This window comes from Astatotilapia calliptera, chromosome 18, assembly GCF_900246225.1.
Source record: "Astatotilapia calliptera chromosome 18, fAstCal1.2, whole genome shotgun sequence".
Classification (NCBI taxonomy): Eukaryota; Metazoa; Chordata; class Actinopteri; order Cichliformes; family Cichlidae; genus Astatotilapia; species Astatotilapia calliptera.
The window spans coordinates 9255273-9278051 of record NC_039319.1 but is presented as its reverse complement, the minus strand read 5'-3'; the positions used below and the strand labels follow the sequence as shown (position 1 = coordinate 9278051).

The following is a 22779-nucleotide window of genomic DNA, read 5'->3' as shown; positions in this document are numbered from 1 at the left end:
TGTTTTCGAAAAGTAACTACTTAATGATAAGTAATCATTAAGTAATGGATTACTTTTTTCGAGAAGTAATTAGTAATTACTTTTTTTCAAGTAACTTGACCAACACTGGTTACCACAAATGCTTGATTACAGATTAGTTTTTGCTGCAAAGGGTTTCGTGACTCATTAGGTTTAAGAGGAATTGTTTTTTTCACAAAGGTCCAGACTGAGGTTAGGGTGGTGTTTTTACCCTTAATGAATGGAATTTTCTCAGGTTATCTTTTGGCTGATACTTTTTAACCTAAAACACACCTCATCAAATTGGTTTAAAGACTTAAAACATTTAACCACGTGAGTTTCAGTTAATGCAATCCTTATGTTCTTCTAAGGAACTGATTTTCTCATTTTCTATACACACACACACACAACACTTTACCTCTCAAATATGTTATCCAATATTTGCAGGCTACATTGGCAGAAATAAAACACCCTCAAGATTTTTTCTGGTTATTTGCATCAAATCCACTGCTAAGTGTTAAAAGTCATACCTCGACTCCAACACAAGCAGTGTTAATGTAACGAACAGACATTAACAAGTATTTGCCTTATATTTACACCAACACCTAAGCAGCAGAGGCCTTTCCTCATTAAAATAGGTGTGGGAATGTCATTCTAAATAGTTGCTTTTACTCAGATCTGAATACTCCTCCAACTCAACAATTCATCTAATGCACTCTTTAACGCATGCAGACCTGAAGGCAGTCAGAAATCTACATTTTTATATTTGTCACTAATTATAAGGTGTGATCTGTTTACCCCCAGTTAGCCTTTGAAAAGAAAATCCAGTTCTGATTGAATGCACAAATAACAGTCACATCCAGTGAAAGAGCAGACACAGTGGACAGTTGTGGGACGTTTGGATTTTATTGACGTATCAAACAGCTGTACATCTATTTGCCTTTCTTGGCCTTGATCTTCCTCAGGTAGAACTCCAGCTCCTTGCCCTCCAGGATGTAGCCGTCTGCTCTGCCGCACTGGCCGGGTCTGGAGGCGATGCAAGCTGCATGAAGGAAGATGGAAGCAGAGTCAGTCACATTATCAAGGTCAGTACATCAAGTTTCAGATGTGTGGGTTTGATGTTGCAGAAATATATTTAAGGCAATGAGAGCATGTTAACGTCAGTCTTTGCATTTCTCCTGTCATTTGACCTTTCAATAAAAATACAAATATTTTATTCCTAGCAAATTTTTAAACAGTCGCTCAAAATTATTTATAATTCTTGTGGAAAGTGAAAACCTTTTTGTTAAATACACCAAAAACACTGCCCTGGTATTTGTATTTTAACACATATGCACAAGATAAACTGCCACACATGATTACACTTTCATACTCCAAAATGAAAACTTTCAAACAGCACTCACCACTTATCCAAGTAAAAATAATTCTGCCACAAATGTTGGACTTACCGAGCAGTTTTCCCTGCTGGAACTGCTCTTCCAGGAGTGAGCTGATCTTGGCGTTCTTCTTGCGCTCATCGTACTTCTTCTGGGTCTTCTTTGACCTCTTCCTGTTCAGGATCTCTTCCTCCTCAGGGCTCTGCATCAGGATGGGAAAGCAAAGCTCTTTAGATGTTGCAAAAAATTACTGCACAAACACCACATGCTTTGAATGTTCTTTTAATGAGCAACTTCAGTTGACAGGTCTTTCTCAGAGTCTTTACTATCACCACTTCCATTCAGTAGCAGAACTGGACAAGTTATCGTCATGGAAAGACACATATCAAATCTGTTATCTTTGTTAATAAAGATAAAAGGCTTGTACTTTGGTTGTTTATGGACAAATAAAGAAGTCTTCCACTGAAGGGAGACGAAAGGCATTAAAAAAAAAAAAAAAACAACTTAAGAGTCTTTGGTATGACAAAGCTGCTGCATATGAAAGCGATGTGCCTCCATTAGCATTTAAAAAGCGTTCACAGTAACACAAGAGAATGCGAAACCTAGTTATAACATGCTTTAACTACAAGCATCAACACTGAGCTTATGACATACCAGCTTGGCGCCCTTCTTGCGTCCCAGTGGAGTGGCGTAGTGAGCCTCATACCACTGCCTGAAGGGAAGACTGTCAACAAGGACGATGCAGTTCTTCACCAGGGTCTTGGTTCTGACCAGCTCGTTGTTGGAGGCATTGTAGACCACATCAATGATCCTGGTCTTCCGTGTGCAGCCTGAATACACAAAACCCAGGCACGATCATTAAACTTCCCATTGAATCTGACTACATAGTTTCATAAATCATTTAACTATGAATAGAGAGAAGGTGTCTTTCTCAGGAGTCTTTGCTGTCACCACTTGCATTCAGTAGCAGAACTGGACAAAGTTATCATCATGGAAAGGTGTGTGGAATATCAAAAGGTATTCCAGGAGAAACTTACACTCAGAGCCCCATGAGAAGTTTCCATTGTCCAACCTCAGAGCTCGGTACTTCTTGTTCCCACCGCGGACCCTCACCGTGTGGATGCGGCGAGCTCCAATCTTTAAAAAAAAAAAAAAAAACAACAAGAACACATTGTATTATAGTTTATAAAATGATTTGTGTGAAACCTCCTTTCCTGAGCAGCAGCATGCATATGCTTTGAAGCGTGTCAGTGTAACTATGACAAGTCCTAACATTGGTAAGCCCAAAGCTTTGAACCAAAACGGCTCAAAAAAAAGACCCACCTAAGGTCAAGTTTTCATCACCCACGCTACCACATTATTCAGTCTAATCAGGTAAGAGGTGCCCCCCGCAAAAAAAGTCACCTTTGTGTTTGCAGCAGGTCGCCCGAGCTCATACTTCCTCTTCTTGTGGTAGGGTTTGCGTTTACCGCCGGTCTTGCGGCGTTTATGCCAGTTGTCCCTTGAGATACCTGCAAAAGTAAAATACGGAAAACTAGGAGTCAGTTTACTGGGCCAACAACAAGATGCTAGCAAGAAGATTATTTTTTTGTGCTTGAGCAATCAGTTCTCCAAGGTAAGGGTTGTCCGCAATTTGATTTGGATTCCGCATAAGAGTTTCATCATGTCGCTCAAGCAATCAAATGGTACTTTAAAATGGCAAGATGTAGTTGCTTTTGCAAAAAGTTAAAAATTAACAAAGCCAACTTGTGTTGCATATTAACACAGATTTAAACTATTTTAACAGTAAACAAAAAACTGAGATGAGCCAGCTTCCAGACTCAAAACCACGCAGCAATATTTCAGGACTTGCCAATAATAACACAGCTAACAGCATCTTGACAAAGTGACCAACACCAGTTTGGTTACATGCAATACTCAGATACATGCATTCAGAAGCTCTTACAGACCCACTACATCACATTGGTACCTTAAAATCTCAGTCTTCTAGGCTACAAATACACCCTAGACTGTGCTATCATAGCATTCCTAAAGTCAGGACATAAACATATTTCCACAACTATTATATATATTCGTTTGGGTTTTCAGTAGTAATCCAGGGGCCCTACATCACCAACGTGGACCTAAAGCCACCAAAACATGTGGCTAGTGACATCTCCTGTGTTCCACCCTGCATGCAGGCCTGCTAACTGTCCCACTCAATGAGCATTAGTCTTTATTCTCCAAGTGGCTGGTGCTCCACTACTCCATGTTATGGTTTGAATGTGGACCAGATAATTCAGTCCATCTTCCAAAGCACAACAAGGAACATTTAGAGGTGAAGCCCAAGGTGTCCCACTGGAGAACATGAATGCATCATAGCGCATGCAGGAAGGGAGACACGAGACAGGCCGGGTCTACCTGCGACATAGCTTTCAAAATAAGATGCCTCTAAATAGGACAAAATAAAGCTGAATTAAGCTCGACAACAATAACTAGACAAAATACTTCTCTAAAAAAGCATAAGCATTTACATTATTACGTTAAGCGTCTCAGCCAAGCAGCGTGACAAGATCACGATAGGCATGCTAACTAAGCTAACTTCGACCAGCCTAAACAGTTGAATTTGCGAGCAAAGATGTCCAACACTTCTCGTATAAAGCCAAATTAACGCGAAAACACCGCTACTTCACAATAAAACGTCCCAAACCAGCCACAAGAGAAGTCTTTGGGGACGCTTCAGCCTCAACAGCTAACTACATAGCCATTGAGTGCAGCCATCTTGGATACTCGCTTCAGATAACGACTAGAAAATATTTCTTTAAAACAAATTCAACATACTATAGACAGCAAAGAGTCAACTATTTCTATTTAGATGACAACATTTATCGCTATAGCAAACCATTACTGGAATATTCCTTCGTTAAAACATCAGATGGGTAAGGATTCGGTCTCCGGCGCGAGCATGAAAACACGTACCCATTCTCAGGCGCCGGCTAGAAAGAGGAACCGCAAGGGCTCATGGGGAGGTTTGAACACCCTAGGTCTCGCGAGAACTAACTCTTCAGCGAACGAGATTTCCTTTATTGTCTCAGAAAAGTTTCGAGATATCACTACCAGAGACAGAACAACATTACAGAAAGTACAAAATTGCTTTCATATTCTCTAAGGTTTTCATTTTCTTCTTCTTCATCAGACTGTTTCATTTATGTGTGGACACAGCAGATCATCTGCCTCCATCTCACTCCATCCCTTGCATCCTCTTCAGTTACACCAGCTTTCTGCATGCTCTTCTTCTCCTCTGAGGTCTTCCTCCGTCCAGTATATCCAATTCCCTCCTTTGCACATGTCTAAACCATGGTAGCCTTGAAACTCTAACTTTGCCTCCAAATCGCTCAGCCTGACCGTGTCCCTCTGATGTACTCATTTATAATCTTGCCTATTCTGGTCACTCTCAATTAAGGTCTGAGCATCTCCAGTTCTTCAACCTCCAGCTTTCCCTCCTGTCTTCCTGCAGTGCCGCCATCTTCATACACCATAGCAGGCCCTACTATCATCTTGTAAACCTTCCCTTTCACTCTTGCTGTTATCATTTTTCCAGATATCGCTCAAGGTATCACATACAGGTGCATCTCAAAATCTGAAATATTCTGAAAAAGTTTATTTTTTTCATAATTTTATTCAAAAATGTGAACTTTTTTATATCCCAATAACACATCTCAAGCCTTTTTTGTTTTATTTTAGATGACTGTGGCTTATAAATCATGAAAATCAGAAATTCATTATCTAAAATGATTAGAACATATAGTATATATGTTACTATATGTTAGTTAAGTCATATTTTTTCCAGTTGTGGTCTGAAGTTTACACACTCGTCATGGGCATAAATATCATGGTAATTCTGGGACTTTCATGATTTATTTGCTTATGCAACATACATCTTTCATAACTTTAAAAAAACAAACAAACAAGAATTGGATGTACAAATTTGAACTTTATTTTCCTCTAATCCACACAGGGTCCAAAATATGCATGCACCTCCTCATATATTTGGCTAAAATCTGCTTTAGCAAGATACCAGATACTTGTGGTTCTGCCTTAATTCTGGCAGGATATTTGGCCACTCTTCTTGGCAGAATTGGTAGAATTCATTTAAATTGATTTCCCTGGCATGGACCCACAATCCACACATTTTTAATAAGGTTAAGGCTGAGGCTTCGAAAGCGCCAGTCCACACGCATTATGTTAGCCTGCTTCATCCATTTCAAAACCAGTTCTGTTAGGGTGTTTGGGCTCATTGTCCTCTTGAAACACCCAACTGCCTTCAAGTTTAGTTGTTGATCCAAAGTAAAGTATAAGAATTTGAAGGTACTCCCTCCTCATTATTCTATCCACTTTGTGGAATATACCAGTTCCACTGGCGGCAAAACAGCCCCAGAGCATGATGCAACCACCATCTGGTATAATGTTTTTAGGTCATCTTTACTCCTCCAAACAAACCTCTTGTCACTGCAGCCAAATAACTCAGTTGGTCTTGTCTGACCATAAAACTTTTGTCCAGAATGTATTTAGCTTGTCCATCTGGGCAGCGGCACATTTCAGTCACGCTTGAAGGTATCAACTTTGAAGCAAGGCAGTCTTTCTTGGTCAGCAACCTCTCAGTCCATGGTGATATAAAACTCCCTCCACTGTTCCTGCAGTCTCCAGCTCATGTTAGGTTTAAGTATTTCGCTGTTCCTGAACATCCTAACCAATTTGATCTTATCTATAAGTGACGGTTGAGTTTTTTAACAGACCTTGCCAAAGGGATGGCAGATCCAAACAAAGTATTATTTTTATTTACTTGTCCTTTTATAAATTCCATCTGTGCCTTGTAGCAACTGTCAGACAAATATAACCACAATAACAGAGTTGTTACCATTGCAGACATTAAAGACACTAACAACAAGAAAGTGGTGTAGGAACACAATCACACATCAAATATAAGTAAGGGACATCCATATCACACCACATCATATAATCACCTATATTTGTTGAACAGAGAAAGGTTGAAAAGACCTCTGGGCTCAAGATCTTTTATAGACTGGGCCATTACTGCCATATGAAGTGGCTGGTGAGTGGATAATGACATGTATTTAATTACTGCTGTGACAAAAGGACTTGATGACTGCAGGGAATGGTGCAAATGTTCTGTTTATGTATTTGCATGCACGCGTCTTTCAGCGTGCCTTTGTCTGCTTCTCACTGTGTATCACCATGTTGTTATTTTTGCTTTTGTACTCCAACTCTCCTCCCCGAGTCCAGTCACGCTGCTTAAATAGAGGAGCCACGATTAAACGATGGCTACCTGCTGTTGACCATCCTTCCCTGGCACTGCCCTCTCCCTCTTCAGTGGCTGAGTCACAAACCACACCCCGCAACAACTTCTATTTTGTTTTACAATTTTTAGAGTTAGTAGTGAAAACAGATGTCATTTCAAAATGTATAATAAAAGAATAGACATAATGTTAAAGAACGTGTAACACAGGTACTTTAAATAGGTTGTTTTCAGATACAAATATAATAAAATAAAGATTAAGAATGAGTAAATACATATAATGCGTAAATCTGATGTAAAATTTTATTAACAGTAATTAATTGGACCGTGTGTTATACAGATGACTTTATCTGTTTGATCATTTTTAACAGTTTGGGTTTAGAAACACTGTTTACTCATTTTTATTACCAGCAACATTTAAACATGACATGTCATGATAACTTCTTCCTGTTTTGTCTGGGTTAAATGAGTCTTGAAGAAAAATTTGATCTTTTACTGAGTTGAACACATAAAAAGTTAATAAAAACCATACTGAGTCACGTCCATGTTTCCATATAGTTATTTATTATATACAGCTATTGGTTATTTGGCAGTTGTGAGGGTATGGTGAAAAGTTGGCAAGATATCTTGATTCGACTGAGTTGTGGCGTGTGCAGCGGTCAGTGAAACAGTAGGGAGATCACTCTTCCCAGGGACTCATGTCGGTATCAATGGCCACACAGTTGTACGCAGCATAGCGCAGCTTCTCCTCACAAACTTTCGCACTGCAGGACAAAACAAGGAATAGAGGAAACACAAGACAATAATGTAACAGTGCTGTCAACTTCAAAAACTGCTTAATAATCTTTAAGAGATTTAACTTCTGTTAAATCATCAATGCATCATTAATAACAGTGCACATAAAGCACATGGGGTTGTTATACCTCGGATAGTTGGGTAGATAAAGGGTACTAGAACATGTGGAGGACTGTGGAAGTGCATCAGTCGTTTCAGAGCTGAATCAAGAAAACAAACAACAAAAAACAAATTACAATCAAATCTAAATCTAATTGTAGTCAAATAGTAATAACTACGTACACTTGAACTCACCCTTGTTTGTCAGGAAAGACGTAGATAGGTGCAGGAAGACGACTTCGACCGGTTACAAACCTCAGAAACCTGCTGCGATCCTCTGAAGACAGAAATCAAGAATATCAGTCTGGGTCAAAATCTGCACTTGAATAATGCAGACACAAATACAATTTAGCATCTTTATATAAACCTAGAACCTAGACCATAAATTCACCATGAAAGAGTGAACCGAGCTCATAGACAAAGCACGATAAGGTTTATTTTTCAATCTTATACAACCCGTCTTCTTCTTAACACCAGAGGATCTGCCCCCTGCTGGTCATTACAAAAAATAGCAATTTAAGGGATTTCTCCATTGGCGTCATTTTTCGGACCCAAAAGCTTTATCTGTCTTTTATATTTGGCCATTGGTGCAGAGTTTATGTTGTGAGAGCCATTTACTAATTTTTAAAATGGGGCAAAAATAAACAGTGAACTCACCATTGGTGAAGTTTGTCAGCGCCTCCCATAAGTACTGCACTCTAACATCACTTTGTTCCAGGTCCTCATAACGTGCTGGTGGGGAGAACAAAAGATTACAATGGTTTGGTTACTTGCAGCATTTTGTGACTTAATACAACTTGCATCTTATTACTTCACCTTAACTTGTACCTTAACAGAAACAACATCTCAGACCTCATTTGTGGTCGAGGATTTGAAAGGAACGTGGATAAAACGAAGATGGGAAAAGTCCCACAAGAGGTTAACCTGTTTTGTATTTTTAAAGCTACGCCAAGTCCACTTGTGAAAAAAGGTACCACATGCATACACGGGTGTACTGAAAATGAAATACAATTCATTCGAAAACATAACAGATACCACTGCTAAAATTAGATTTAGTTTAAACTAAGCTAGAATTTTATTTGAATTTATCCACTTCCAGTTGTGTCTTGGATAAATTACTTGCAAATGGTCCCATTTCACTTTCTTAATTACGACAGAAAAATGTCTGCTTATAGTCAAAGTAAGTTTAAATCCAGGCCGGACACTCACTGAGTCGCTTCAGAGCTTCCACAGTGATCTCTGGGTCTCCACATATTTTCTTTTCCACTTCCTGCCAGGTGAGCAGGTCCAGCACTGCCTGAGGAACCACCTTCAGCAGTCCCGTCTGTATGGCAGCAATCTGTAACACACGTGTACAAACCACTAAAACATCACTGGAGTATTTTACAAAGAGTTGGCTTAAAGAGTAAAAGAAATACGGGTAATTCCAATTTATGTGAAGCCCACCTGCTGTTTGCTCTCCTCCATCCGAGCTTTCTGCACCAGGCGGATAAACTCACTGCGGTCCTCATAACGAACTGACACATTACTGCCACCGGGGATCAGTTCCACCATTGAGCCATCCGTCAGCAGAGTGGTGTAGACCAGCTCCTCCCCAAATCGGAACTCAAATGTCTCCTGGTCCATGTTCTCCATGGCCTCCAGAAGGTTTACCTGAACACATGTTCACAGTGAGGCAACCAGGAAAACAACCCATCCAATCTGTTAATTCCTTCTAGATTTCAATTTTAATGCAAAAAGAAAAAAACAAACCCAAAACGCTACATGAAACAAATGTAATCGATCAACAAACTGTAGGAGCAAATTAATAATTATTATAAAATAGTGACAATAAATTCTTGTACTTTTATGAAACACAGTCAGCAGAGACTTTTCTTCTTTCAAAGCTTTGACATTTAAATGACACCACCATGTAAATGTAATGATTTGAATATCCTCACCAGTACAGAGTCTACTGCAGCAAAGTCTTTACTCCAGCTGACAGCTTCCCCAATCAGCTGCTTCCACACAAGCCCCGGAAGAGCCAAAACCTGCAGGAGTGAACACACAGCAAGTCTGAAAAGTCAAATATCTACAACTAATAAATATTTACAATGGTAATTATCTATGTTACAATAATTTAATAAAACCATTACATTTTTGTTAAAACCCAATAAATATTCTTACACTATTTCTAAAATTGCAAACAACCTACAAAAGACTCACCAAGAAATCTTTCCCTCTGAGAGCAGCACCCATCAGCTGACCGATCCACTCGTATTTGTGGAACTCTTTACAGGAAGGGGTGGGAACGTAATAATCTCTAGCCTCAAAGTCACCCTGACAGATGAGCAAAAGACACTTTTAGAACAACAGTGATATCCATTCTGATGATAGGCGGCAATGGGATAGTGACTACCTGATTGGATGTCCGGCTGAAGAACGGGAGAGGCATGGGACACTCGGACGAGCTGGGGCAAAGCTCCTCCGACATGTCTGCGAGGCTATCTCGAAATCCACCTCCTTGGTCGATAATTCCCTCTGCAATGAACTTGCATTCCCACCACTGGTCATAACGAGCGGGCCACCTGAAGGATCAAAAAGGCACACTGGAGATTCAGATTTTAATCCTCGAGTTATAAAAGTCCTAAATATTGGACACAAGAGGCTGATAAAATGCACACCTGTAATCTAAAGTTTTCTCAAACTTGTCTGACGGCTTGAGACCCTCATACACCTGCAAGAGGAAAAATAAAGCATCTGAATTATTGCACATCTTCTCTACACATTGAATTTTAGGCTTCCTTCTGGTCCCTACCTGGTTGAAGACGGCGTTCTTGCAGGTTGGGTCCAGAGATGAGTTGTCCCTGTGCTCCATGGCCAGACGTCGGTTAATGTAGAGTCGAGGCATGAAGTTTGGCTTACTGGTCTCCGAGTCTTTCAGGCACTGAGTGATGAGGGCTGAGCGGCGCTTGGACAGCAGCAAGAACTGCTTTATGCTCTAATGGGCACCAAAAGACACATGTTATAAAGAAACACATAAAAAATGCTTGCTGTTGTGCACAGATCATAAATGACATGTTAAAAGCTTTAGGACGGCTCACTTTGATCTGGTTGAAGGTACCCAGGCTGTAATCCCAGGCTGGCACTAGGTGCGGGAGCGCGCTGTCCAAAAGATTGATAAACCTGCAGACAGAAAGAGACACAAACTGGAAACACCTTCTGTTTACAGATAACATGGACAATCAGAACACTTTATCTTGAGGGTAAAGACCTGAGAAGTTGAAGAAGGATATTTTTTCCAAGCCCGAAGACAAATATTTAGTTCTGTAAAAAGTACATGGGGCACAATGTTCGCTGACCTACCTCTGGATAACTAACGCTCTGCGGTACAGGATATCTGGTGGGGTGCCCTGCAGACGTGGGTAGCGGACGAGGTTAGAGGACTGGAAAACATCAGCGTTCAGACCCAGATCCCTCTCACAGGACGACTTAATCTTCAAGCCTCGGATCCGCACATCTATTCCATCCTCTGTAAAAGCCAAAATGAGGAAAAAAGCGTTGCTTTATGTTCAGTGCAAAAGCTCCTGCAAAAGCATTCAAACAGAAATCAGCTAGTTTGACACAAAAACATAAAAATTCTGACCTCTACATTCCTCGATCCGAATTTCTATAACTGGTAAATGGGAAGTCATATCCTCAAGCACACACACTTCTCCTATCAGATTACTAGAAACATAAAAGTAAAAGTACATAAATGTAGAATATAAACTGTAATCAGTATGCATTCATTTTTGAACTTTTTTTTTTGTTAAATTGCAAACTGTAGCAATAATCTCGTTTGACAAAACTTACTCATCTATGGTGACGTCACTTAGCTTCTTTAGGTTGTCTCCTTCTCCTCCAAACACTGTGACTCTTTTGGGCATGTAGTTATCATCCGTTGAGTCCACAGTCAGTATCAGCTTACTAGTAAACAAAACAGGCAATAAATAAAATATTGAGACCTCAGCAGCTTATCAGTGAAACAAAAAGAGACATAAAGTGCTTCACATTTTTAAATGTCTAATATAGCAACTCTACGTGATGATTACACCATCATAGGGATAGTGCAAAATTTGGGTATAATACCCAGATCAGTTGTTGTCAAACTTCTTACTTTAGAACCCAAAAACATTATATTCATACCATTATATATACTAATATTAATATATACATTACACCACAAGGCAAAAAACTGCATGTGGCACAGTTTACATTACAGTTTATCTTAATGATCTTGTTGTCATAGTCACTGCACTGTCCAAGCCTTTGACTTTATTTTTACTATTCTTTACTATTACTCAATTTTTGTGTTTCCTTACTTGACCACAGTGCCTTTCTTCATGTGCAGGCGGATCCAGTGTTGGCCCTGCATGCCGTCGCTCTCCCAGTAAGTTTCAACATCGCCATCTGTCAGGCAACTCGCCCCCCCGCTGGGATCTTCCTGTAAGCAAATATCAAGGTTTGATGAATGGACTGAATTCATAAACAAACCCATTTTAAATTCATAAATACATACATATTTGTCATACCCACAAATAATTACATGCATGTTATACTAGACTGTCTATCATGATGGTCACTGGGTCAAATTAAAGTCATAAAAACTTCTCAGATCAATCTAGTTTCCTTTCACTGCATTTTTGATGTCATCAGGAAAGAGGTCCAATGTAACTCCACCGAGAACGCCAATCCATGTTTTGCCAACGTTAAAAAGAAAAGAAAACAAACCTTACGGACTAGTTACTAGTATTCTATTTACCTTAACATGACATCACAAACTACAATCCTCATTTTCTTTTTTTTATACTTAGAAAGATTTAGACTGTTTGAAATGAGATTTAAAGTCAGTCGATGCGAGTTTCATTTGTGACGAGGGCTTAATTTTGCTCACCGAGCATGAAGACACATCGATGCTGGTCACACACTGCTTCACACTCCCCAAGTTCTCGTCCTCTTTTCCTATGTGATCGTAGAAGTAATGCACGAGGTCCTCATCACATTCATATGTCCAAGTAGGAGGAACATACCTGAAACAGTTCAACTGAGCATTAATTGCATTCATTTTAAAATCTGCTGCACCAGAAAACTCAACTTTCCATTTTAACTTTGCACAGATGGACTCACCTCAGCTTCTGGATGGCAGCCTCATCACACTCTGCGATTTTGGGTTTCTCGCCAATGTAAAGTGCATTCTCCACATCCACCACTTGTTCCCACCTGTTGCAGGGCTTGTGGTCGTAGCCAAAGAGCTGCTGCTGCCTAGTGACAGTCTCTGGTGACTCCACGGGTACCAGCCTGTCGCCTCCCTCGGTGTGTTTACACACGAGGATCCAGCCTTCCTCCAAATCTTGGCCCGGACGGTGCTCCTCCAGCTGCTCCTGGGGACAGCCACGGATCAACTGGTCAACATTTGCTTTCTTACCAAATTTACAATAATTGAGAACACACAAATCAACCTATAATACCTTTTTCGAGTTCCATATTTTAAATTTTGTGTCACAGCTCATAAAAAATTCTTATTTATCTTGTATACAAAGTTCATCCACTTTCTGAAAAATCCATATTTCACTCCACCCTTGTTACCTTTAAGCCAACTGTTTTCCTGAATGGCTTGCCCTTTTGCAACCAGAGGGTTTAAACAGCAGGTATGAGGAGCTGCATGTCTGAGATGACATTAGGGATATCAGCTTTCTATGACCTCATACAGAGCCAAGAGCTGAAAAACTGTCTGAAATAGTTTTATTTGATGCCAAACACAGGAATATAATTCCTGTGTTTGGCTTACATGAATTATTTGTATGTAACAAAACCCATTATTTCTAACTTTAACCACAATAGACATGTGCACCATTATTGTGCAATATACACTGCAATAATTATAATCAAGATTAATCTATTTTTGCTGTAATAAAATGTGGCAAAAATATATAAACCTCTCTCTTTCTAACTCAGTTGCTCGAGCTTATATTCATGATTCATCATTTTACAGAGCTCTTATTGATAGTGACAAGATCACCTGTTTTTCTGAGATTACCAGTTAAACCTAATGCATATCTTTGGATGAAAATCACTGCAGACATGAGAAGATCCTAATATGATATCACAAACTGAAATCTTCAGTCTTGCCTTTCATTCAGAAAAAACATTTGATATAAGAACTGGAATCAGTTAATGTGAGTTTCATTTGTAAAGATGGTCAAATTTCACTACTATGTACCTAATATGTTACTTTGCAGCTCAATACTTTTATTCTTTGACCCTTTTAGAGCTGTGTTATACTGAGCCTTAGCAAAGCCACTCAGTTCATCCACTGTCTGAAACTGTCTGAGTGCTTTTAGGCTCACTGGATTATTGGACCTCATTATTTAATGTGAGCATCCACCACTGTAACAGTATGTAAAGTGTATGTAAACAAAGGGTTATTGTTGTTTCAAGCAGCACAAAGACTTTTACTGATGTCACTGCATCCAAGGGGAAGTAACAGCGTCTTACCTTATTCATTTTGACCCAAAGGCCCTGGCTATTACAGTACTCCTCCCCTGTTGTCCGGATGCATGTCCCTTTCTTTGGTTCAATGTTGTACTTGCATGCTTTCTTACTGTGGGCAGTCTGATGGGGGCTTTCGAAGACAGAGACTATGGTTTTTCCCACGGTGGAGCCTCCCGCAGAGGCACCGGAGGAGGAAGCGGATGAGCTGGAAGATGAATCCTTGCAGATTTTGTAGCACACTTCTTTGGGGACATAACACAGACACTCGGGCACCGGTTCGCTCCTCCTGAAAGTTTCGATGCACCTGTTCAGGAAGCGGATCCTGCCGAGCAGCAGGTGAGGGTTGTCGCCCATCGTGAAGGTGGCAGTCAGTAGCTCAGCAGTAGCAGGAGCTCATCGGCTGACATTACACCGCTTTTGTTTTCCTGCGTGGCTGCGCAGGGATGCTCCTGTCAAACCAAACAAAACCCAACTTTCTTTAGAAACTTTGGCTTCGTTTAAAATATCGATTAATTAAACTGGCTCCTAGCTCTCCTAATAAAATCTGAACACTGTTTGAAATGCTAGGAATTCGCTAATCAGCAGGCAAAGTTCCCTGACACAAATATCACCTCCTCCCATTAGGTAAAAGTGAGAGCGCTAACATTAGCATGCTACCAGGGTGTTCAGTAAACGAGTCCATCCCTCACCGCAGCTGTCATCAACAACCCTGGCGGCCAGCTAGGCTCATATTTAACAAAACTTCACGGGACATGAACATTTCACGGAGTAAGAAGTGTGGTCAATTCTTAAAAACAGTAGATACCAACGTACCTGCTGACAAGTGTCCCGCACCCTGTTACAGATTCTATGGTTTTCTGACAACACGGAAGAGCAAAGACTCTTCTGATCCTTCCGGCCTTCCGTCGCTGTTTCCTTTACAAAATAAAAGCTTCTCAGTCGAGTATTTAATTTTCTTAACTTTTGAAGGCTGAACTCCGAAAATAATTGCCAGAAAGTTCACATTTTTCGAACCCTGACTGTTTATCCAACCTTCCAACACAACTTTAAAAAAAAAGAAATTAAAAATAAATCTGCATGGATGAGTTTTAATTGGTATTTGCTACAGCCGGGATTTTTGCGAAATTCATTGATTAATATGTTTTTATAAAAACTCATAAAAACTCGTGTCAGATACGATTAAATACATTAGTGTGATCTAAGTGTAAAGAATAAACTGCAACTTTAATATCATTATTGTTAGTGTTGTTGTTGTTAAGGGAAATCACGTGGATTTATGTAAATACAGTTATAGCAAGGGAGGATTACTTACTGAACAAAGGCTTCAGACCTCCAAGGCTTTCACAATCAAAGGTTTACTATGGATTGAGTTAAATACACCTTTTTAATAGCATTAATCACATCTTACAGAGCCTGTGTGGAAGACAAACCTATTTCAGTATATTCAACAATCATAAACATTCATAATTTTCATTATACCGATAAAGTTTTCATTTATGAAAGACTTACAGTCATCAGGGTTTTACAGTGTTTTCAGTCACAGTGTTTTCTGCTTTGAAACACTTTAGCTCCCTCCAAAGAGTTTTTAGCCACTTAAAGTAAATTGCACAATAATGATAATAATAACATATTTTTCATCTGGAATTTTATTTACTCAAGAATATCAGACATTTTTTTCTCATAATACATAGATTTCTGACAGATAGGATAAAATGGGTCTCTGACACAGTACTAAGCAAACAGGAGATCTAATAGTTAATAATTAAATAAATAATTAGTTTTGTGCTTAATTTCCAAAAATGTCTACAAATAAAATCTGAAAAGGATGAAATCTTATTGTAGTTCACAGTTTAAAACAAGCGAGACCTTTCAATGTCACATTTCCACCTCCCCAAAAAATGTTTTCAAACATTTTTTTGTCATGTTTACAATAAACGTTTTCAAAAACATGACAGCAAGTATCAATTAGTTGTGTTCAATTAAAACTTTAATTAGTCCCCTTTCTTGTTCTTTGTGAGTGATCACATCTATTTCCCTTTCATCATCCCCGTCTGCCTCGTTTGGGTTTGACGAGACTTCCTTCAGAGAAGAGAGGCTCCCACTGCGCAGGATGCCTTTACCCCACTGCAGAAGGCTGTTGAGCCCATCACTCACAGAGCCCTGAAGGTGCAAATGCTGTTTGTTCATAGGAGTGCCTCCAGGCTGGTGAATCTCTAGATCTTCAGCACTCATCCTGAAAACATGGAAGATACTTTAAACCCAAAGATGGCAGTGGTTGTGATTTATTTAGGAATGTAAAATCAAGCTATTACAACAAACTGTCCAGAATGGAAGTGTTAAATAAATTTTAAGTATAAAAATATACTTACATTTTCAAAATTGTAACTGAAAATTATGATATATTCCCATTATCATTATGTAATATTATCATTATTATTATATTATATTATCATTATCATATGGATTAAAATTTTTATAAAAAATGAAAAAGATTTTTGACAAGCTACAAAAAAAAAAAGAAAAATCAAGATAATCATAGAAGGATTGATATATAATTCCAGTTCTACTTATAAATAGAGTTCACAAATATTTACATTTTGAATAAAATACACACACACATATATAAAATAACATAACAAGATGAAAGAGGTGGCTTGGGTGAGGGAAGTCTGGGCTTCTCTGCTCAGGCCGCTGCCCCCGCTACCCGAACCCCATAAGGTTCGGGTAGGGTGGATGGATGGATGAATGGATGGATATACTCATATATCTTAAATTCCATCCCTCTCACTTTACCTCATGTCATAAGTGGAGCCTTTGAATGCTGGTCTGAGGCTCTCCGCTGCTGTCGACAGAGTGTAAGGGATGGAGAAGTGTCTCTGCATCCAGTGTTTGTCCTTCACCATTGGAGCCAGATTCTGGTACATGTCGTCCACAGCCAGCATTGACACCTGCGGGAGAAAGAAAGAGATTTAACATCTCATTCTAGGTTTCTAGTAGTCATAATTAGGGGGAATGTCTGAAGGGGAAAACCTGAAAGTTTCTGTCAATCAACTGGTTCGTTTCAAAGTCATCATCATCTTCGCCAAATGGATTGATGATCAGCTCTCCCACCTACAAAACAGAAACAGAAACTGGACAAGCAAACAGTGGGGAAAAAAAACTGCATGCGTCAGTGCTTCAGCATGCCTTTCTCCATGCAGCTGTGATATTCAGTAAACATCTCAGTCTACTGTTCCCAACTGATGGGTCAGGGGCCTCCAATTGGTCACCAGATAACTTAGAGGGTTTATGAGTTGAACAAAGAAAGTTCGCATACATAAGCTTGGCGTAGTTGTATTAGTTATTCAAGTAAAACCAAAAGACAATCTTGATAGGAAATCTCTTTTTAGAACAGCAGCAACAAAGACCTCAGCATCACATCATTGTTATTTTTTTTACTTTTCAACTGCTGTGAACAACCAATTTATGCTCATAAGGTGTATTTTATGAGCTTATTGGATGTCTTTTTTTTTAAAAGTAAAATCATACAAAACCACAATGTTAAAACTGTCACAAAAAATAAAAAGTACATATTTCCCTCTGAAATATGATAAGACTATATTATAGAGCCTGGAATGGAAGTGTGCACTTATACATGATGGTGCTGTGTTACCTTGAGCCAGCCAGTGTAAAAGAAGAACTGCAGCAGGGTAAAAACAGGGACGTACAAGTCCAGTCTGTGGTCCTTGTAACCTTTCTCGGGATTCAGGAATTGTCGGCCAATCACACAGAAGCCAAAAAATGAGTAAACTGCAATAGTTACTACCTACACAGAAAAAAAAAACAATGAGATAGAAAATTAGGGGTTGCTAAGTACAGTTGTGTCTCAGGAGGTAGAATCATCTGGTGATTTATATGAAATTGATGAAATCTGACAAGCACATATGTTGTTGAAAAGAAACAGCAGAAAGGTTTTGTCATGTAAAAAAACACATTTTATGTAATGATCTAGGCAAAAAACCTGAACTGGTCATGAGTTAAAGAAGCATATCCATGTGCACCACTAATATGATTCAGGACAACAGCAACATTACATGCTGATGGTTGGTTTAATCTATAAAAAAATCTAAAAAGAATCCAAGTTTTATTTGATAATTCCTTAATATGTTCTAGATATAAAAATCTTTGAATGTATTTAGTTATGAATCAAGTCTATAGTGATGTACAGCACTTAAATGAATGGCTCATATTTCATTGGCTGATCGTACCTGAGTGTAGACCAGAGGGATGCTTATCCAGTCGTAGTGGAACAGCAGACTGCACTTTGCTCTGTAGTTATTGAGTTCCTGCAGATGTAGTACAGCAGTGGAGTTTACGCACACTTTAGAGCCATAGATTATTTGTAAGTCATAGAAAATGTGTAGGTCTGCTCTTGTTGCATTCTTTAGTAAACTCCTCACATCCATCAGCAGCCTCAGAGCTATGTCGTCCCTCACTCGGCCCTCCTCTCTCGCTCTGGACGCCAGGTTTGAAAACCACGTCAGAGGCATCCAGTACTTGTTGAAGTCAGAGTGCAGTGACTCAAACTTTTTCAGCTCCTCCAAGGTCATAAATCCTGCCCACGTATTAGACACACTTAGTTAACATGATATATGAAACCATTAAATTACTGACAGCAATTAAAGTGACTGCAATAAACTGAACTGCATAACACTGAAATGTTAGTATTAGGATTTTATTCACTTTAAAATACAATGAAGTAAATGTGTTTGAGTTTTGGTCTGTTAGTTAAACTAAACAAGACTGAGAATCATGATGGCTGTTCTTTTTTTTTTCCCATTTTTTCCCCCGTTGTAACTGACAAAATACTTGTATCCCAAAAGCCCCACTGCCCAACTCAATCTTAATCACACATTTTTACTAAATGGACAAACTCCTTATCCCTGTGAGGTGTACAGTGGTATATTGTGACCTATAAAAACAATTCTCTTGGCTGAATTCTTCCCTGTTTTAGTGCTAAAAATATATATTTCTGTGTGTTTATAAGTATTTGATGTGTAGAAAAAACTTATTTCAGCATTATTTTGTAACTTATAACTAAGATTTGGTGAAGTAAAAAGATGCCTGTGAGAAGTACAAAAGGAAGAAGTCTTGAGTAATGAGCCCTTTATTTTTTCCTCAGTATTGTCTATATTGGAAGCACTCTGTCTTTCTTACTGGTACATTCAGCAATTATTATATGGTTGAATATGGTGCAAAAGGTACATTTGAGATTTTTAAAATTAACTCGACTTTTGATTAAGAACTGTTGCTCTCACCAGCCTCCACAATGTGGTCCAAAGTTGGGAACCGCTTGTGAACTCTTGTGCTAATGGAGCGGAGAATAAGGACTGAAGATAAATTGGCATATCTCATGAGGGTTCGTCTCAGCAGACGGCCCTTCTCATCAGTCCCGTGGACGTTCCCAGACACCACCATCATCAGGTTGTCAGGCAGTGGGAAGCTGGTGTACTGACCCCACCACCTATTAAAGGCCAAGGTCACATAGAAACCTAGAATAAAACAAAAAAAAGAGAGAAAGTTCATGCATATGATTTTTTTTTTAGTTCTTTAACTGCTGTATGATTCATTCTTACCAAGCACAAACAAAACAGGGATGTAGTTGGTGTTGGTGAACTGATCACAGTAAAGGGCGATACGCTCAAACAGATCCTGCTGCCTCCGTGTGAGGAGAAACCTGTGGAGCAAATTAAAATTGTCACTGCGAGACAAACAAGCAAAGCTAGGTAAGAGTAAGAGCGGTATGAAAATGTGAATTTACCTGTAAAACAAACTGAAAAACAAATAAACACTACAAAACACCAGTAACTCCTTGTAGAGCAGCCTGTAGATGCTTCCCTTCCACCTGAACAGGAGCCTGGAAAAGCCAGCAAACCTGGCATTGGCCACCTCAAGACTGTAGGAAACTGTCATGTTTAAGCACCAAATCCCTGAAAAGCATTAAAAGGCATTTAAATGTATGTTTAATAATTACATATACATAAAAGACTTTTTAAGACCTGTCCTACCTCCACCTGTGCTGAATCCTGTTGTCCTGAGAAAAAAGTTTCTTCCTCTGGGCCTGAATTTAAAGCTCTCTGTGGCGCTGTCATAAATTAACACCTTAGTTTTATTACTTGGGAACCTGCAGCCTAAGTGAAACACACCTACGGTTACAGACTGCATGAAAACATCTCTTTTTAAGCTCACATAACTGGTTTGAGTGATCAGCAATCAAGTTATTATTCAGTAAAACCTTCCAGTAAAAGTTATAATCTATAAGGTTCTCAGTCAACACAAAAGTGTTAATAATTATTGTGTTAATTCCTCCTGTTAGTGCTGAGCTGACTTAAATATTTTTAAAAAGTTAAATTATTCTTACAGCTGTCATTTATTCTAAAAAAAAAAGATAAATAATAATTAATGATACACAAAAGCAAAAAACAAAACAAAAGACAAAAAAAATCTAGTGTTGTATCACATTAAGCAAACAGAAACACTAAATTATTACATGTCAGAGGCAGTTGGGCTTAAAAAATATATTTTATTTATATACAAATTATACATATACCTGTATAGGGCAGCAAGGTGTCATGGTGTTTAGCACTGTTAGCTCACAACAAGAAAGTCTGAATCCAGCATCTGTCCGAGGCCTTTCTATGTGGAGTTTGCAAGTCCAAAAACGTGAAGTTAGTGGGTTAGGTTAACTGGTGACTCTAAATGGCCCATAGGTGTGACTTTGAGTGTGAATGGTTGTCTGTCTCTCTGTGTTAGCCCTGTGACAGACGGATGACCTGTCCAGGGTGTACCCCGCCTCTCACCCCGTGCCAGCTCCAGTCCCCCCCTGACCCTGAAGTGGAGACGTGAAAGAGGATAGATGGATGGATAAGCTATATAAATTTAGATTTTTAATGAAACTTGTACGCAAACAATTGGACTGCAGCTTCTTCTAAACTATGTATGATTTATCACACTCAGGAATGCATTTTTTATAAGAGCAGACTTTATAATAATCGTGTATAATGTTACATAATGACGTCATTACAGCTCATATTGGATTGTAATCTCTGCAGGGGAATAGCTCTTTATATGACTTCTAAATATTTAGAATTGAGGATTTATTTTATGATCAAGACTGCCATCTGTTTTATAAATGTACCCATTTTATGTGCGTATTTTAGAGGATTATATCAGCTGTGTCAGTTTTACTGTTTGATGATGTATTTATTACTGCTATTGACTTGCTTCGTCTAGTTATCCGTAAGGCTGAATTACGTTTTAAAAAACTTGCATGTTAAATTTTAACATGCAAAAATTTAACATGCAAATGTTGTTGCACAATTGCACAAATCTGCTGTTGTTTTTTAATCACTTGTTCTCACATAATAAAAAATGTGGCGTTTTAAGCTATATGTAATACTATTCTGACTGCTGTATGTGCCTTTTCTTTTCAAATAAGGTTTACTTACATATGTAAAGTAGAAAGCAATATTTAAGTGAAAATGCACTGCACACTTTTTCTGTCGACATGCCTTTTTCTGATGTAACACAAATAAGTACTTTGGACCTGCTATCTCAGCATCCTGCCACAGAAAATCAAACAGAGCGCACACAGATTGATTGCTCAGCAGAGGCCGCTAGGTGCGTAGACTGTGTTATTTACTGGTGACTGTGATAGCAACAGTCTAAACATCAGAGCTGTCAGAGGTGTCCATCCCTCCAGTCTCCGTCCTTTGTAACTGGTTGCTGTGCTTAGCTCACTTGTTTGTTTTTCACATAGTTACAGCTCCTCACTGTAAATCAGACTCTTCTTTTCCAGCCCTGCTTTGGACACTGGTTCTGTTTGCTCACCTCTGAGTGGACATTTATGAGGCCATGTATCCTCCACTGGAGCCTGGATCAGCAATCACTGTGGACTTCCCCATTCCCAGCCTGAATCCGAGTCTCACAGTGTTTACATTTTTATTTGCACTGATTTTTGTTTTACTAGGAGATTTTAAAAATATATATATATATCCACGCTAAAAAAGAACTAATCTCAATTCCTGACACTAGGTGGCATTATTGTAATGTGCAGCATGGCTCTGAGCCTCAGCCCTTAGGCCTGTATTTACTTCATAAACAGAGACACCCAGAGGCTCCTTTATTGACAGAAAACAATCAAAGGAACATCTGACATATTTAACACTTTGTTTGCATTTTATGTCAAAACTCTCTCTTTATTACTGGTTCTAAAAATCTTAAAAGTCTTGCTTTTTACTTTGCTTCCCTCGTGAGTATCAAACTGACACACAATGGTTCGTCTGTGATCTTGATCTATAGATGAAACACACGCCCAGATTAGCATCCATGGATACTCAGACAACTGTTTCAGCCTAGTCATTTCCTGCCTTTGGCTACTGATTGTGGCTAAGATCTCTGAGAATGGCACTTCCATGCCGATCATTTTGGTAACCCAATGCTGTAATTACAACTTCCCACGGTGAGTGAAATTAGAGCTCAAAAGAGGGATTTCAGGTAGCTGGGGTCAGCCTGGGTCATTGCCAGGGCAGAAAGGGGAACAGAAAAAGATTAGGAGTCTGTTTTCAGAGATACTGAACACAAATACTTAAAGACAAGCTTTTATTTCTCTGTCAACAATATTAAAGTGTATACACAATCAACATAGTGCATCTTCCTGTATAA

The 22779-nt window shown here is 39.0% G+C and overlaps 3 protein-coding genes and 3 non-coding genes across 6 annotated transcripts; all 6 read right to left on the bottom strand.

Moving 5' to 3' along the window:
* Window positions 1-879: 879 nt before the first annotated feature.
* rps8a (ribosomal protein S8a) lies at window positions 880-4404 on the bottom strand. Its single transcript, XM_026150542.1, has 6 exons — window positions 4332-4404; window positions 2778-2884; window positions 2411-2510; window positions 2028-2203; window positions 1446-1575; window positions 880-1039 (listed from the first exon to the last, which is right to left on the bottom strand). Exons 1-6 carry the CDS (start codon window positions 4333-4335, stop codon window positions 930-932), a joined length of 627 nt encoding a protein of 208 aa, XP_026006327.1. The 5' UTR covers window positions 4336-4404; the 3' UTR covers window positions 880-929.
* On the bottom strand, window positions 1683-1750 carry LOC113011451 (small nucleolar RNA SNORD38). The gene has a single exon (XR_003270558.1). It is a non-coding gene; the product is annotated as a small nucleolar RNA SNORD38 (small nucleolar RNA).
* Window positions 2301-2370, bottom strand: LOC113011450 (small nucleolar RNA SNORD38). The gene has a single exon (XR_003270557.1). It is a non-coding gene; the product is annotated as a small nucleolar RNA SNORD38 (small nucleolar RNA).
* LOC113011452 (small nucleolar RNA SNORD46) lies at window positions 2615-2724 on the bottom strand. Its single transcript, XR_003270559.1, has one exon. It is a non-coding gene; the product is annotated as a small nucleolar RNA SNORD46 (small nucleolar RNA).
* A 2808-nt stretch (window positions 4405-7212) lies between the features above and the next one.
* hectd3 (HECT domain containing 3) lies at window positions 7213-14986 on the bottom strand. The gene is made up of 20 exons (XM_026150587.1): window positions 14890-14986; window positions 14080-14525; window positions 12712-12965; window positions 12479-12614; window positions 11907-12028; window positions 11398-11511; window positions 11189-11271; window positions 10909-11074; window positions 10647-10728; window positions 10361-10543; window positions 10227-10279; window positions 9962-10130; window positions 9769-9882; window positions 9504-9593; window positions 9010-9216; window positions 8773-8902; window positions 8221-8295; window positions 7759-7840; window positions 7593-7664; window positions 7213-7433 (listed from the first exon to the last, which is right to left on the bottom strand). The coding sequence occupies exons 2-20, from the start codon at window positions 14428-14430 to the stop codon at window positions 7349-7351; spliced, it is 2568 nt and encodes an 855-aa protein (XP_026006372.1). The 5' UTR covers window positions 14431-14525; window positions 14890-14986; the 3' UTR covers window positions 7213-7348.
* Window positions 14987-16041: 1055 nt separating this feature from the next.
* On the bottom strand, window positions 16042-20028 carry best4 (bestrophin 4). Its single transcript, XM_026150478.1, has 9 exons — window positions 19877-20028; window positions 19692-19792; window positions 19374-19607; window positions 18516-18670; window positions 18324-18401; window positions 17729-17881; window positions 17107-17187; window positions 16870-17024; window positions 16042-16309 (listed from the first exon to the last, which is right to left on the bottom strand). Exons 1-9 carry the CDS (start codon window positions 20026-20028, stop codon window positions 16042-16044), a joined length of 1377 nt encoding a protein of 458 aa, XP_026006263.1.
* Window positions 20029-22779: the final 2751 nt, after the last annotated feature.

What these genes read in the sequence shown, in the direction of transcription:
- rps8a (XM_026150542.1), bottom strand. An exon ending in GACCTGCTGCAAACACAAAG is followed by an intron (nt 2,511 to 2,777) that starts GTGACTTTTTTT and finishes TTTTTTTTAAAG; the next exon opens with ATTGGAGCTCGCCGCATCCA. An exon ending in CTTCTCATGGGGCTCTGAGT is followed by an intron (nt 2,204 to 2,410) that starts GTAAGTTTCTCC and finishes TTGTGTATTCAG; the next exon opens with GCTGCACACGGAAGACCAGG.
- hectd3 (XM_026150587.1), bottom strand. Translation starts at nt 14,430, where the DNA reads ATGGGCGACAACCCTCACCTGCTGCTCGGCAGGATCCGCTTCCTGAAC. An exon ending in TCGATGTGTCTTCATGCTCG is followed by an intron (nt 12,029 to 12,478) that starts GTGAGCAAAATT and finishes ATTTGCTTACAG; the next exon opens with GAAGATCCCAGCGGGGGGGC. An exon ending in TATCTACCCAACTATCCGAG is followed by an intron (nt 7,434 to 7,592) that starts GTATAACAACCC and finishes TTTGTCCTGCAG; the next exon opens with TGCGAAAGTTTGTGAGGAGA.
- best4 (XM_026150478.1), bottom strand. Translation starts at nt 20,028, where the DNA reads ATGACAGTTTCCTACAGTCTTGAGGTGGCCAATGCCAGGTTTGCTGGC. An exon ending in TTTTTCAGTTTGTTTTACAG is followed by an intron (nt 19,793 to 19,876) that starts GTAAATTCACAT and finishes TTTGCTCCACAG; the next exon opens with GTTTCTCCTCACACGGAGGC. An exon ending in CCCTGTTTTGTTTGTGCTTG is followed by an intron (nt 19,608 to 19,691) that starts GTAAGAATGAAT and finishes GTTTTATTCTAG; the next exon opens with GTTTCTATGTGACCTTGGCC.